The following is a 16,330-nucleotide window of genomic DNA, read 5'->3' on the forward strand; positions in this document are numbered from 1 at the left end:
GCAAACCGGTAGGTTCACAGGAATCGATGTTGCCTGTCCAAGGCCACTCAGTAGTGAACAGCAGGTTAGCCGTGGCTAGGGCTACCCAGCCCTTCTACCTTCTGCCTAAAGCATTATCTAACTAGCAAGATGCTGGGGAGACTAGTGGGTGTGCCCCACTCACTGTAAGGGCCCTCGAGCTGAGACAAGAGGTCATGGCCACAGATGTAAATGGCAGGGGGCTTTAGCAAAGCCCCTAGGGAAATTACAGAGAAACTCTGTGTGTGTGTGTGTGTGTGTGTGTGTGAGAGAGAGAGAGAGTATGTGTGAGTGTGTATGTGTGTGAGAAAGTGTGTATATGTGTGTATGAGTGTATGTGAATGTGTGTGTATGAGTGTGTGCGTGTTTGTGTGTGAGAGAGTATTGTGAGTGTGTGTGTGTGTGTGAGTGTGTATGTGTGTGAGAAAGTGTGTGTGTGAGTTTGTATGTATGTGTATATGTGTGTATGTGTGTGTGAATGTGTGTGACTGTGTGTGAGAAAGTGAGTGTATGTGTGTATGTGTGTGTGAGTGTGTGTATGTGTGTGTGTTTGTGAGTGTGTGAGTTTGTGTGTATGTGTGTGAGTGTGTATGTATGTGTGTGTGTTTGTGAGCGTGTGAGTTTGTGTGTATGTGTGTGAGTGTGTATGAATGTGTGTGAGTGTGTGTGTGTATGTATGTGTGTGTGTATGTGTGTGTGAGTTTGTGTGTATGTGTGTGAGTGTGTGTGTGTATGTATGGGACCCAGGGCCTCGCCTGTGCTAAGCAAGCACTCTGCTGCTGCCTCGCCTCTTGGGGTGGAGGAACACAACCACAGGAGACCTGAGATAGAAGAGACACACTTCCGTCCACATCCTAACATCTAAATGGTTCCCTGTGCGCTGGTGAATGTTATGTCAACTTGACACAAGTTAGGGTCACTTGGGAAGAAGGAAACTTGGTTGAGAAAGTGTCCCATCAGAAAGGCCTCACTCACTGTGGGCGGTACCACCTCTGGACAGGTGATCCTGGGTGCTATAAGAAAGCAGGCTAAAAGGGGTTGGGGATTTAGCTCAGTGGTAGAGCGCTTGCCTAGGAAGCGCAAGGCCCTGGGTTCGGTCCCCAGCTCCGAAAAAAAGAACCAAAAAAAAAAAAGAAAGCAGGCTGAGCAAGCCATGGGAGCGAGAATAAGCAGCACCCCTCCATGGCCTCTGCTTCAGCTCCTGCTCCAGGTTCCTGCTCTGACTTCCTTTGTATGAGTCTGTGATACAGAACTATAAGCCAAAATAAACCTTTTTCAGCCCAAGCTGTCATGGTGTTTTATCATAGTAATAAAAACCTAACTAAGATAATCAGTGTAAGGCTAGAGAGATGGTTCAGTGCTTAAAAGCACTGACTGCTCTTCCAGAGGTCCTGAGTTCAAATCCCAGCAACCACATGGCAGCTCATAGCCATCTGTAATGGGGTCTGACGCTCTCTTCTGGTGTGTCGGAAGACAGCTACAGTGTACTCATATACATAAAATAAATAAATAAATCTTTAAAAAAGATCCTCAGTATCCTGACCTACATACCCACTTCTGCCTTACCCAAGGGCTAACCTCGCACATTGGATACTCTCTCACATGCTCAAAAAAATGGTGGCCACCTAAATCTGAGACGGTCAAGCCCAGCTGAACCTCTACCTGCTCTCAGGCAGCCTGCTGGACACTTTTGCTCTTCAGGACGAAGGACCACTTTAGCTGAAGTCTGGGACGCACACTCTCCAGCTCACTCTACTGGACAGTCAGGTGGGCCCTCGACCTTCCAGTTCCCAGCTTCCACTCAGCACTCCCTGTACAGCTCTGTGGCTGTCAGTTAGTCAGTCAGTCAGTCAGACCAGCTTCCCACAGTTCCCTGCGTTGCACAATTCTGGGGCTTAGTTTCTTTGACTGGAATAGCTGCCTTTCTACATCACTTTATCCTTTAAGCTTGGGTCACATAGCATCACTGCCAAGAAACCGTCCTGAGGCCTCCAGGTTCCCTTTTCTATTATGACCATGATCTCAAAAGTCCCCTGGCCCAGGGGCCAGACAGCTCTGTGAATGAGCCAAACGGAGAGCAATGTAAAAATAAAAATAAAAATAAATCTCTTCTTCCAAGGCATTTCTCCAGGTTAACCTTGAACTCTGGATGTAGCCAAGGGTGACTCTGAACTTCTTTCTGGTCCTTAGGCCTCTGTCTTCCAGGTGTTAGGTATTACCATGCTCAGTTTACTTAGTATCAGGGTTAGAATCCAGGGCATCCTGGATGCTAGGCAACAGCTCTACCAACTGAACTACATCTCCTCTGTCGCTCCCGTGTGTGTGTGTGTGTGTGTGTGAGAGAGAGAGAGAAGCCCACGGGGGGATTAAACCGAGGGTCCCTGCTATGCCTGACAAGAGTTCTACAATTAAAATATATCTTCACCCTATTACATATTTATTTGTTTATTTTATGTATAGAAGTGTTTTCATTAAATGTAAGTGCACCCTTGGAGACCAAGAGGGCATTGGATTGTATCCCCTAGAACTGGAGTTAGCTATGCACAACCATGTGGGTCCTGGGAATTGAACCTGGGTTCTCTGTAAGAGCAACCAATGCTCTTAACCGTTGAATCATTTTTCCGAACTTCTTTGTTTGTTCTATGCTGGCCCCAGCAGTTGCTCTGTAGCTCCAGCTGGCTTTAAAGTGGTCACCTCGCATCATCTTCCATTGGACTAGGATCACGGTTCTCTAGTATCACAATCAGTTGTCAGACCTGAGTCACCTCCTCTGCTCCTCCGATGGCCTAACTACCTACCACTCTTTCCCACAGAGACAATGGTGCAGTTGCATAATGGTGTTGCCACCTTCTACCCTAAGCATCACATCATCTTTTCTTCAGTTCTTTAGGTCATGTCAACTTATGCCTCTTGTCTGTCTATACAGTGGCCTTATGAGCTCACCACAGTTGAAGCAGAGCCCCCTCTGACTCATCTTACTTTTCTAGTCCCTCACATCTTCTCTGGCCACACTGACCTTGCCTCTACCTCAGGACCTTTGTACTACCTGCTCTCTGCCAACAATGTTCTTTTCCCAGACAGCCCTTTGGCTTGTTTACTTGCCTAACTCCACCTTCACCTGCTTTTGTCACCACAAGGAATACTTTTCTAACCACCTTCATAATTCAGCAAGATTTCTACTTCCTTTCCTAATCCTAGTGATTCTGTTTGTTTTTAAAGATTTATTTATTTATTATATATAAGTACACAAGTACACTGTAGCTGTCTTCAGCCCACCAGAAGAGGACATCAGATCCCAGTACAGATGGTTGTAAGCCACCATGTGGTTGCTGGGAATTGAACTCAGGACCTCTAGAAGAGCTCTTAACCATTGAGCCATCTCTCTAGGCCTTGTTTTGTTTTTTGAGACAGGGTTTCTCTGCCTAGCCCTGGAACTCAATATGTAGACCAGGCTGGCTTGAACTCCTGATCCTCCTGCCTCTACCTCCCAAGTGCAAGGATCCCATGCTATTTGTGTGGTGTTGGGGTTCGAACCCAGCCCAATTGTCTGATTTCTCTTTTTTACTAGCTCTAAACCAAGTCTTACCTTTCTTCTACAGTCATGGTCTGGGCTTGGCACATGGCAACGCCTTCTTAAAACACCTATGGCTGCTCTGGCTGCCGACTGGCAGAGCAGCAACCCCCCGGGCCCCATCTCTGGATAGCAAGTACCTTCAGCTCCAGGGTGCTCTTTTCCCTCGGCCTGCGCCTCATCAGCCTTGGCTTCGGTGCCATCACTGGGCACAGGTGCGTTGGGCTCTGGGGCAGGGCTGGAGTTGCTGCTGTTCTCCTGTTTGATGGGGGAGGCGTCGGCTATGGAGCTCTGGTTGCTGTTATCATCTGCACAGGAACAGAGCACATGTTGACATCCTGTAACTGCTGAGGAGGGGTGTGTGTGTGTGTGTGTGTGTGTGTGTGTGTGTGTGTGTGTGTATGTACATATGTGTATCTGTGTGTGTGTGTATGTTTGTGTGTGTATGTCTGTGAGTGTATTGTGTATGTGGTGTGTGTGTGTGTGTGTCTGTGAGTGTATTGTGTATGTGGTGTGTGTGTGTCTGTGAGTGTATTGTGTATGTGGTGTGTGTGTGTGTGTGTCTGTGTCTATGTGGTGTGTGTCTGTGTGTGTGACCAGGTATCGGCTTTCCTAGGCCTCAATGCTTGTGGCCTCAGAGCCTGAGACAAGGGATTCTCACAGTTAGCCTGATCGCTTCTCAAAACCTCTCCCACAGCCCCTGGCTAACTAAGGAGGCCCCTGTGTCTGGGGCTTTTGAGGCAGAAATGGTGGCAAAAAGAATGATAGGAGTTAGAAGCTGGGAAGGACCAGAGTGCAAACAATGGACGCTCCTGGACTGGACAGGACCGCAGCTGCTCGCCAAGTACAGCAGCTTCGGCTGCTTGAAGATCAAGCCAGCTAACATTTCCGCATGCAAGGATGGGTGGGCTATTGACTCTTTCTTTAAGGGCGGGGCCCTTGGTAGGCTGACCATGCTCCAGTGGAATGGAGCCACACCCACGAATATATGAACACAAGTTATTAAGAAAAAAGGACAGGTAACTCATTGGTGGGCAGGGGCTGGAGAGATGGCTCAGCGGATGAGAGCACTGGCTGCTCTTCCAGAGGTCCTGAGTTCAAATCCCAGCAAGCCCATGGTAGCTCACAACTATCTGTAATGGGATCTGATGCCCTCTTCTGGTGTGTCTGAAGACAGCTATAGTGTATTAAATAAATAAATAAATAAGTAAATAAATAAATAAATAAAAATAAATAAATCTTTAAAAACAAGAAAGAAAGAAAAGAAAAAGGGACAAAGGGCTAGAGAGACAGCCCAGCAGCGAGAACACTTGCTGTTCTTGCAGACACAATTTTGTCTCCCGGCACCTACATGCCGGCTCACAAACACCCACAACTCCAGTTTCAGGGGAATCTGACCTGCTACTGGCCTCCATATGTGTGGCAAATAAACATGAAATAAAAATAAAGTCTTTTTGGGCTGGAGAGGTGACTCAGTGGTTAAGAGCCCTGACTGCTCTTCCAGAGGTCCTGAGTTCAATTCCCAGCAACCACATGGTGACTCACAACCATCTGTAAAGAGATCTGATGCCCTCTTCTGGTGTGTCTGAAGACAGCTACAGTGTACATATAATAAATGAATAAATCTTTAAAAAAAAAATAAAGCCTTTTTTAGACATGGCTACACTGTGTAGCCTTAACTCCTCTGGAACTTGCTATAAAGACCAGACTGACCTCAAACTCAGAGATCACTGGTCTCTGCCCCCTAAATGTTGGGATTAAAAGTGTGTGCCACCACACTCAGATAAAATAACAATTTTTTTTTTTAAACAGTGGGAACTGGAGAGATGGCTCAGTGGTTAAGGGTCTTCCAAAGTGGTCTGCTCTTCCAAAGGACCCAGGTTCGATTCCCAACACCGATATGGCGGCTTACAACCATCTATAACTCCAGTTCCAGGGGATCTGACACTTTCACACCGATGCACAATGCGTGTAAAATCGTTAAATAAATTTTTAAAAACTGGAAGCAGGGAAGACAAAGATGGGAGAGGATGGTGGTGGACCTGGGAGTTCTTTTTTTTTTTTTTTTTTTTTGGTGACCTGGGAGTTCTTATGGGGTGAATATGATCAAAATACATTATATATACATTTATGAATTTCTCAAGGAATTAGTAAAAGTATTGGGGGGGGAAAACAACTTTGGGGGTCATAGGAAAGCGAATCCTAATTTTGTGCTTCTGGCCATGAAATTTTATCGCTGTCACACCCCACCCCATTTCCTTATGCCCCAGTCTGACTTCCTGTTGATCCAAAACAGAAGGGATAGCCAGTGTGGTGGGGCACGCCTTTAATCCCAGTACTGGGTAGGCAGAGACAGGTGGGTCCCTGAGAGTTCCGTGCCACAGGACTAGGAGAGAGAACCTGTCTCAAAATAAAATAAAAAATAAAATAAAATAAATACGGCAGCAAGAGTGCCAGAGATCATTTTTAAAAGTAATTCACTTATTACTTGTGTGTATGCCTGTGTCTGCGAGTAACGTGTGCACTGTGCACACGTGTACACTGGATAGTGGTGCTGGGAACACAAACCAGCCCCTCTACGAGAGGAATAAGGACTTTTAGCCACTGATCCAGCTCTCCAACCCTGGGAGTCATTTTTGTAAGACTTGTTTTAATTATTTCTAACTGTGTATGTGCCCATGAGTGGAGGTGCCCATTGGAGGTGTTGGATGCCCTGGAGCTGGAGCAACAGCTATAAGTCACCTGACATGTATGCTGGGAGCTAAACTCAGGTCCCGTGGAAGAACCTCAAGTACTCTTTTTTTTTTTTTTTTTTTTTTAAATTATTTGCTTTATTTATATGAGTACACTGTAGCTGTCTTCAGACACACCAGAAGAGGGCATCAGATCTCATTACAGATGGTTGTGAGCCACCATGTGGTTGCTGGGATTTGAACTCAGGACCTCTGGAAGAGCAACCAATGCTCTTAACCTCTGAGCCATCTCTCCAGCTCCGAACCTCAAGTACTCTTAACGACTGAGCGCTCTCTCTGCCTTCACCTGCAAATGTTTTCTCTGAAGTAGGTTATGTGTATGGATGTTTTGCTTACACGCGAGTTTGTGCCACACGCGCATGGCCTGGGCACCCACAGGTGATGCGAGAGGGCATCGTATCTCTCGGGCCCGGAGTTACAAGATGGTTCATGAACCACCACATCGGTGCTGGGATTTGAACCTGGGGTATCTAGGAGAGCAGCCAGTGAGTGCTCTTAACCACTGAGCCGTCTCCCTAGACCCTGTCCTCCAATGAGACGGATGAAGAGGTGAGAGGAAATGAATGGGGAGCAGGAACTAATGGTTAAGATGGAGACCGTTCTGGGGCCCAGAGTACACCTCCCCTCCCTGAACCCCTTTCATGGGTACAGTCATTTTATTTTAGGGAAGAGCATGAACACAGTCACCAATTACCACGAACTTCGCAGCTGAATTTCTTGCATTTGGGAGGATCCCAAGGGTAATCGGCATACCCCAAGTGCCATGGAGGAGCCTCGCCCTTGGAAACCGCCTTCTGGATCATCTCGGCTCAGCCGGGCAAGCATGGTACAGCCAGTTTAGACCAAAGACACCCAAGTGGTGATCTTACAGAAGCACTCAGTAACTCGGCGGCTCACACTCATAATCCTAGCATTTAGGAGCAGTGCCTGGAGGATTACTGCAAATTCGAGATCACCTTGTGAGTTCAGGCCAGCCAGGACTGAGGCTGTCTCAAACAGTAAATAACACTACAACTTGAGGCTGTCTTCACTGGCAACACTACCCACGGAACCTTGTAAAACCGAGGAGGCCAAAGGCCCTCCAAGAGCTCTGTGTACCTACTATGTGCTGTGCACTGAGAAAGAGCATTCGCACGTACGTGTTTATGTTCTGAAAACAAGGTTCTTGCTTGCCACGTGGTCCAGGCTAGCCCCAAACTCATGGTCTCAAGCAATCCTCTGGCTTTGCCTTCTAAGTAGCTGGAGACTACAAGAGGACCACAGGCATCCTACCATGCCCAGACACTGCATTTAATCAACAGCTTACTGGTGGGCACCTACCTGCTTGGCATTACTACCAAAATTTGAACCGATGGCGGAATTGAACCCTCGGATCTATTTGCTATTTCTTTTCTTTCCCTTCCTTTCTCCATCCCTTCCTTTGCACTCTCCCCATTTACCTTCAAGAAAGTCTAAATTTTCCTAGGCCGGGACCCAGATGCACGTGAGGCAAAAATTCTGTTAATAAATGACACAATACACGGTCATGAGCATTAACGTCTGACGAGGCAGATGCTGGGGCCCCGCCTGGGAACCGTGATCCAAAGCTGACAAGGCTGAATCTGTGGACCACACACAGCAGCTCAGGTGACCTCTACATGCCATGCCCCTTCCCCAGTCTTCTGGAACAGGGTCCCCAAGCTTTCATGCTTGGTCACCCCTGCCTTGGTCTTGGTCGCTCATGAGCTAAAATGAAAACGAAGGGAGGCAGATTTGTTGCCTTTGTCCAGGAGCTGACTCTTTCCACATCTCTCCAGGTAGCGAGTCTAGACTCTGCCCACAAAGCCTCTCACAGGTCAGTTCTAGCACAGGATGTTATCGGCTGCCAATGGGGGCAAGACCACTTCCCTTCTCCGAGCCTTAGCTCTTCATCTGTAAAATGGGCCCGACCATCGGATACTTGGCATGTTGGGGTGGCTTCATAACATAGCTGTAAGCACGCCAAGGCTCTTCAGAGGTTATCTCATCTAATTCCCACAAATCATAAAGGCAGGCACGGCCACTGCATTCTATAGGTTAAAACCAACCAGAAGGCGAGAGGTTACATGCCTAACACAACGTGTCGCAGTGAGGGGAGGTCCTGGGAAAGGCAGAGAGGGGCTGCTTCAGAACGCCAGAAGCAGGCCACAACCCCATCTTGCCCTGAAAAGAAATGAATTCTGACTCACGGATTCTAGGCTTGAACCTGGGACTTATCGGATGACCTTGAACTTCTCTCAGCTGCTGGGATTGGAAGCCTGGAGACCCACACCCAGCTTACGCAATATTAGGGATGGGACCCAGAGCTCTGTGCGTGGCAGGTGAGCATTCATTCTGTCAACAGAATTACATCCTCACCCTTGGCTCTTTGTTGCTGCTTTTGGCTTTTGCATTTTGAGACAGGGTCTCTTGTAGCCCAGGCTGTCCTCGAACTCCTGATCCTTCTGTCTCCATCTCTGGAGAGCTAGAATTACAGTCCTGTGCCTCCATACTCAGTGGGACTGAGGTCCTATCTTTGCTCGTTAAGCAGTAGCAAAACTCCATTGTGTTTTTGTGAAGCCAAGTCAGTAAGAAACAAGGCTCCCTGATTAGGTGCCAGGTACTGGAGGTCTAGCATGGTCAGTCTGGGTAAACGAGATGTGCTGGGTAATTTTTATGTCAATTTGACACAGGCTAGAGTCATCGGAGAGGAGAGAATCCTAATTGAGAAAGTGTCCCCATAAGATTTGACCGTAAAAAAGTCTGTGGGGCATTTTCTTAATTAGTGACTGTTGGGGGAAGGCAAGTCCACTATGGGCAGTGTCATCCCTAGGCTGGTGGTCTTGGGTTCTATAAGAAAGCAGGCTGAGAGAGGTATGGGGAGCAAGCCAGTAAGCAGCACCTCCCCGCCCCCATGGCCTCTGCATCAGTTCCTGCCTCCAGGTTCCTGCTCTGTTTGAGTTCCCATCCTGACTTTGATGATGAACTATTATGTGGAAACGTAAGCCATATAGATTCATTCCTCCCCAACTTGCTTTTGGTCAGGGTGTTTATCATAGCAATAGAAACCCTGAAACATCAGGGTACTTACTGCCTCTGTCTTCCCAGGATGAGGCAGGGCTGTGTCTGAGGGCATTGGCAACTTGAGCCGGTCACTACTCCTTTTTTGACTTCGGCTGACCTGCTACATACCACCTTGTTGTACAAGAGGTTTAGAGTGGTCAAAAGGACAAGGACACACATGGGCCATCGAGGTGGCTCAGTGGTGAAGGTGATTGTCGCCAAGCCTGTCACTAAGTTTGATGTTCAGAGTTTGATCCCTGGAAACTACTTGGTGGAAAGAAGGGAACCGTCTCCCATAAACTGTGGTACACATCCGTCTCCCCACCTCACACACAAAGTAAATAAACACAACAACAACAACAACAAAAACAACAACAAAACTTCAAAAGTAAAGACATTAAAATTAAGACCTGGGAGGCAGAGATGGGAAGATCATTATAAGTTTGAAGACAGCCTGGGCTACAGAACAAAGCATTGTCACAAAGAAGACAACAGGGCTGGAGAGATGGCTCAGTAGTTAAGAGCACTGACTGCTCTTCCAGGGGTCCTGAGTTCAATTCCCAGCAACCACATGGTGGCTCACAACCATCTGTAATGGGATCTGATGCTCTCTTCTGGTGAGTCTGAAGACAGCTACAGTGTACTTATACATACTAAATAAATCTTAAAGAAAAAAAACAAACAAAAAAAACAAAAACAGACAACAATAACAAAAAAAATCCCCAAGGCAGGCCTGGCAAAATGGCTCCGTAGATAAGCGTGCTTGCCACCAAGTCTGGTGTCCTGAGTTCAGTCCTCAGGACCCACCTGGTATACGGAGGTGTGACTCTCATAAGCGGTCTTCTAACTTCCACATGTATGTTATGGCATGTGAACATATAGTAAACAAATGGATCCAGGTGTGATGGTGCATGGCTTTAATCCAAATACAATAACCCTGAGAACCCCAGGAGGAGGACGGTTGGGTTACAAGCCAGCCGAGTCTATACCCTGAGTTCCAGGCCGGCCACCGCTAACTAAATATTGAGACACTGTTCTCAAAAAAGAAAAACAAAACAACCAAGCAAAAAATAAACTAAGGAGAAGGTGAGACAAAAGAAGGGGAAGGAGGGGATGAAGAGATGGCTCGGGAGCACTGGCCGATCTTCCAAAGAACCCAGGTTCAATACCCAGCACCCACATGGCAGCTCACAACCGTTTGTACCAATTCTGGAGGCTCTGACAATCCCTCCCAGACAGGATACAAGTAACAGAACACCAATATGCATTAAATAAAAAAATGCTTTAAGAAAAGGGGGGTTGGGGGACAAGCGTGGCAAACTGATAGGATAGGGCCAGCAGGACAGAGTGACCAGGTGGCTTAGAGCGGCCTGAGGGATGAATGCTGCTCCTCCCTGAGCCAGCTGCTTCTGGCCCAGTCACACCTGACACCGGACAACAGCAGTTAAGCAGGTTTTCAGACTTATAAATACCAAAAGCTGCTAATGGTTTGAATCTTCAGTGTCCCCAAAGGCCCGTGTGTAAAAGGCTAAATCCTCATCTCAATGCAGTTGGGAGGCTGGTGGGACCCAACAGGAGGTCTTCTGACCACTGAAGGGAATGAAGGGATCCCCTTTAAGGTGTACCTGTCTCACTGATCCCAGCTTGGCTCTGAGACACTGTTTCACTCCTCATAGCCCAGGCTAGCCTGGAATTCACCATGTAGCAGATGCTGTCCCTAGACTTATGTCTTCCTATCTCAGCCTCCAAGTACTGGGACTACAGGCACGAGTTCCCCAAGGAAGCCCATTCCTCTTCCTCTTTGGCCTGAAGCTTCCTATGCCTTGATGCTCCCACCAGAGGCCCCAACAGCGGCATCAACCGACTGGACTGAGCCTTTGCTGCCCTAAGACTAAGTAAACCTTTCCTCTTTCAAACCGCACCAGCAACAGAAAGCATTCTGTCAGTGACAGAATGCTAATCATTCTCACAAAAGCAACCAGGAGGGGACAGGAGAGACCCTGACGAGACAGGTTGTGCACATCCTGTGCTTTGGCTTGGCCTGGCCATGAGGTGTGTGCATTTTTTTGACCATTTCAAGAGTGTGATTTGAGCCTTTCCTCCCAGTAATAAGGTGAGAGACTCAGAGAAACAGGCAGACAAGGCGAGAACAGGAGACTGGCTACATCACGGCCCCGGCCTCACCCTGAGGGTTGGGACGCACATTACTTCTAAAAATCAGACAGCCGAGGACGTAAGACTGCCAGTGCCCATGTTCCTATGGTGACAGTGAATTACTCGGATATCCCCCAAATCTTCCTAGGTGCGTAGGGCAGCTGGGATCATCTCCTGAGATGGCCATCCCCTCATCTCTGGGTGAGGACAGGGTGTCATTTTTATGCTTTGTTTTGTTCCTTGGCTAGGTGTGCGAAGGAGAGAAGCATCTCCTTTGAAGAGCTCCTCTGTGGCACAGAGGCCTGGCAGTCCTGCCCAGCCCTCCTACCCTCTGTCTGGAATGTGAGCAAACAAGCTAGAGAAACAAAAACACAACTTAGGCCCAGGCAGGGAGAGCGGCTGGGGCGGGGCTCACCGTGCATGTCCATCATCCCTGGTGACGAGCTGTTCTCCGGAGTGGTCACCTCTGAGCCACACTTCTCGTCCTTGCCTTTCTTCTTATTCTTGTTTTTCTAGGGGAAAAAAATGGAATGGAAACCCAGTCAGTCAATCATGCAAACGTGTGTGCGTGTGAGTGCACAAGTGTGTGTATGTGAGCGGCCCTGGGGAGTGGCATGAATATTTAATTCCATCAAACAGTCAGAGCCCCCAAGCCTTGGCAGGTTGTCTCTGCCTGCGTTTGAACGTGGCCCACAGAGTGTTCCTTGCCACCTTGGGATCAAAGAGTCTCACCGAGGGCGGGATTCTGAGACATAATCTCACCTGTCTGTGGGGCTCTTACCTGCAGACAGGCAAACCCCCTGGCTGCCGGGAACTCCCTCTTCCTCTACAGAGAGAAACGAGGGGAAAGGCCACAGTCACTGCTGACCAGGGCAGGTACAACCATGGCAAAGACACGGGTAGTTCGCTTCCAGAAGCTTAAGCTCCTTAGGTGGGGGCAGGGCCTTCTCAAAGTGTCAGGAAGGATAGAAAACTCAACAATTGGGCTCCGTGGCCTTTACCACTGAGCAATTGTAGGGCTTTTAGGGTGCTGGGGAACAAACCCAGGGCCTTACGAGTGCTAGCCCAGTGCTCTGCGGGTGAGCTACGCCCCGGCCCCAGAGAGAACAGAACCGTGTAGGTTCTATGAACGATGGTGAAGACTCCAAAAAGTAAACCATGGACAGCTTGATTGTTCCACATAACAATTACAGACTAAGGCGGTTCTCTCTGGATTTTAATCAGAAAGATCCGCGAGGCGCAAGCATGTCAAAATTCCTCAAAATCTCCAAGACAAAGAGGAGCAGGGCATGCGGCCTCTACCTTTGGGGTGTGTTGTGGGGGTCTCCATTTACGGTGTACTTGTGAGCATAGGCACTCTGGAAGGATAAACACAAACTGGGTGCGCTGGTAGCTTCAAGGAGGTACCCAACTTGGGGTGCGTGCATACAGCGATCAAAGGCAGATTTAGGAAACGATCTCCTGCAATATTAATATTTAAACGTGGCTGCAGACGGCCCAGTGACTAAGAACACTGGCCGCTCCTGCAACGGGCCCAAGTTCAGTTCCCGGCATCCACAGAGTGGCTCACGACCATCTGCAACTCTAGTTCTAAGAGATCCAATGCCCTCTTCCGGCCTCCGAGAGAACTGCGTGCACGGGGCAAACATGTACAGGCAGAGAAGACACACATGCACAGAGGAAATAAGTCATTTTCGTTTATAGTAACAGGTCACACAGGTGCAAACAAACAGAGGCAGAACACGTTCATGGCTTCCCGTGGCTCCGGGCGCGAGTGCTAACAGGGCACCCGCCATGCGGGGTGGGGGTGGGGGAGCACAGTACATTATGTGAGGGTCAGAGGGAACGTTTAGGAAACAGTTTTCTTTCCGAGTTCTAGGGACCAAACTCAGGTCATCGGGCTCCGTGGCCTTTACCACTGAGCAATTGTAGACACCCAAACCCAGCATCCTGTGGTTTAAAGAACACAGCAGCATCAAACGTGTGAGGTAGATATTCTACCACTGAGCTACACCCTCAAGGCAAAATCCACTGGAAAGAACGAACCAGATCCTGTAATCCTAGTGTGAGAGGCAGGAGGAGGGTGAATACAAGGCCAGGCTGGGCTGCATCGTAAAACCCTGTCTCAAACCACATGGTGGTTCACAACCATCTGTAATGGGATCTGATGCCCTCTACTGGTGTGTCTGAGGACAGCTACAGTGTACTTCTATGTAATAAATAAATAACTCCTTAAAAAGGAATACGAAATAAGGGCCAGGTATGGTGGCTCATGCCTTTAATCCCAGCACTCTAGAGGCAGAGGCAGGTGGACCTCTCTGTGAGTTTGAGGCCAGCCTGGTCTACAAAGCAAGTTCGGGACAGCCAGGGCTCTGTTTCACAGAGAACCCTTGACTCAAAAAAGCCTATGCCTATATATATTCATATCTTTAATTTCGTAGTCAATTTCATATATTTTTTGTGTGTGTATCTATATATCTATATATCTATATCTATATACACATCTATCTATTGAAATGGAAGTCAAGCATGCACTTCTGTGTTAGCAGGTCCGTTCTTCCCCATCTATAATTCTATAAAGAGAAGCTGGCGAGATGGCTCTGCAAACCTGAAGATCTAAGTTACAGCCCTAGAACCACATAGTGTGGAGAGCCGATTCCCACAAGTTGTCTCCTGACTTCCACTCATGTGCCACGGTACATGCATGCAAACATGTACACACACACACACACACACACACACACACACACACACACACACACACGGAAGTAACATTTGAATTTTGACACACGTTTGCCTGTTGTGGGGGGAGGAGGATGAAGGCTTCAAGAACACTGATGTCTACTGATGTCAATTTTTCAAAAGATGGTATAAAACTGTGTCCCAATGGAGTGTTTTCTAAAACCATAAAAAGTTAACCCCTCCTGAACGCCATGCAGATTTCTGGCCTGACCGTGTCAGCGATTCTACCGTAGCTGTCTGGGGTAGGCCCCTGGAATCTGCCCTAGGGGGAAGAGGGATTAAACAGCAGTCTCCTGCCTCGGCTCAGAGGTGAAAGGAGTTTTCTGGAAGGCCATGCTATGTTACATATTCTCCAGGCAACATAGTGCACATTCAGAAGCCACACAAGCTAGACATGGCTCCTCCACAGGGGGGAGAGGGCAGGGGGCTCCCACAGTGAGCTGATACACCCAGCCTCACGGGTTAGCCAGGGCTTGTCTCTTTGCCCGGCCAGGAGCTGCCCCATCCTTCCCAGAGCCCATAGATTACACGTTCCCCTTGATCAGATTGCACTTGGCACTTCCCCGAGGTCTGTTTCGTGCTATTCTATAATTATCTTCTCCCAACGAGATTAGAAATTCCTTGACAGCAGGGGCCATGTCTCCTCAGACGCAGCCAGCATCTCTACACCACCTAATGATGTGTAAGGCCAAGGCCAGGGCTGGAGCCAGGAACTGCCTCAGAGGACTTGAGCTGCCTTGCCCAGTTACACGTGGATAAGCCAAGCCTTAGTCCCTTTATGGTAAGAGGGGCCTTGGTGGCTTCAGAAACCCAAGTCAAAATGGGAAGGGATGTCAATCACGTAAGTTCTGGGCCCTCCCAAGGTGAGCCTGTGATCTCAGCCCTACCTAGAATCCCTACTCTCAGTGGGCAGGTTGTTGAAGATGGGTCAGAGAGAGGCTAGCCCTTTGGAAGGGAAGCTTAGTCTCCGTCTTTACTAAGAAACCTGCTGCCCCACACCGGAACATTAATCATGGCCACCTTGTGCCAAGCTCGTCTGAAGAGCGCCAAGTGTTGGTAACCTGGACGGAGTCAGGAAGGGCGGTAGTGCAAAGGCCTCTAGGTGGGAAGTGGATTGGCTACTTCTCAAGTATCCTTCAGAACACCGCATGGTCACCACAGCCCACTCTGGCCATTAGACCCAGCTTGGTCCCACTTGTATCCCTTAACCTTCCTATAGCTCCCCCCACCCCCTCGGGGGTGGTGCAGGCTTCCCTCTACCAGGCTCTCTCATTCCTGCTCTTCCAAGAGCCTCGACCATTAGAAGGTTCTCCAGGGGCAGAGAACACATGCCTTTCAAAATCAGAAAGTCTCGAGCCAGGTCGCAACTCTGACGTAGACACTGCACGACTGGGGGGTGGGGGTGGGGGTGGGAGAGACGGGACAGACGACGTCTCTGCGCCTCTCAGAGATCATGTCTTCCTTTGTACAGAAATTCTAAAAGATAGGAAGTAGGTAGATGACTGAAGCATGGGCACAGGGCCTGGCGGATGGATGGCGGCTCAGGAATTGAAAGAGGAGGCTTGGTATGACTGGGTACAACACTGCCGGTCCCCACACCATAGCGCACAGGGTTCTAGGGAGAGTAAGCCCCGTATAAAAGTGTCTCCACTGGCTGACTTCGAGGCTCTTAAGACAGAGGACAGCTTTCAAGGGACATTCCTCTTATCACGGAGGGCCAGGTTCTGGGGAAGAACTACAGAGCGATGAGGACACAGGTTCAGTGGCCTTTCTAGGCCTCAGCTGGGCTCTGTGCTTTCTGAGCAGTTTAGGCTCCCAGGCTAGTGGTTGGCAACAGAGCTCTTCTCCCTGCAGTGGGAAGGCTACCCCGGGTAGGGAAGGATGACACAACTGCCCCACATACTCACGTCATCGACTTTCGGCTCCGTCACAGGAACCCACTTGTAGATTCGTAGGGATGTATCGCCAACGGTCACCCATTTCTTCTCCCTGCAAGGAATGAGGAAGAGCCCATAACCAGGGGGCTTTGTAC

General features: G+C 48.7%; 1 protein-coding gene across 1 annotated transcript in view; it reads right to left on the minus strand.

The window, feature by feature from the left end:
- The window catches only part of Bcl7a (BAF chromatin remodeling complex subunit BCL7A), a 31,934-nt gene that overhangs the window by 8,731 nt on the left and 6,873 nt on the right, over positions 1-16,330 (minus strand). Inside the window, 3 exon segments of the mRNA NM_001398956.2 lie at positions 3,730-3,897; positions 11,972-12,068; positions 16,206-16,287. Of these exon segments, the coding sequence (NP_001385885.1) occupies positions 3,730-3,897; positions 11,972-12,068; positions 16,206-16,287 (347 nt within the window).

This window comes from Rattus norvegicus, chromosome 12 (assembly GCF_021556685.1).
Source record: "Rattus norvegicus strain SHRSP/BbbUtx chromosome 12, alternate assembly SHRSP_T2T, whole genome shotgun sequence".
Lineage (NCBI taxonomy): Eukaryota > Metazoa > Chordata > Mammalia > Rodentia > Muridae > Rattus > Rattus norvegicus.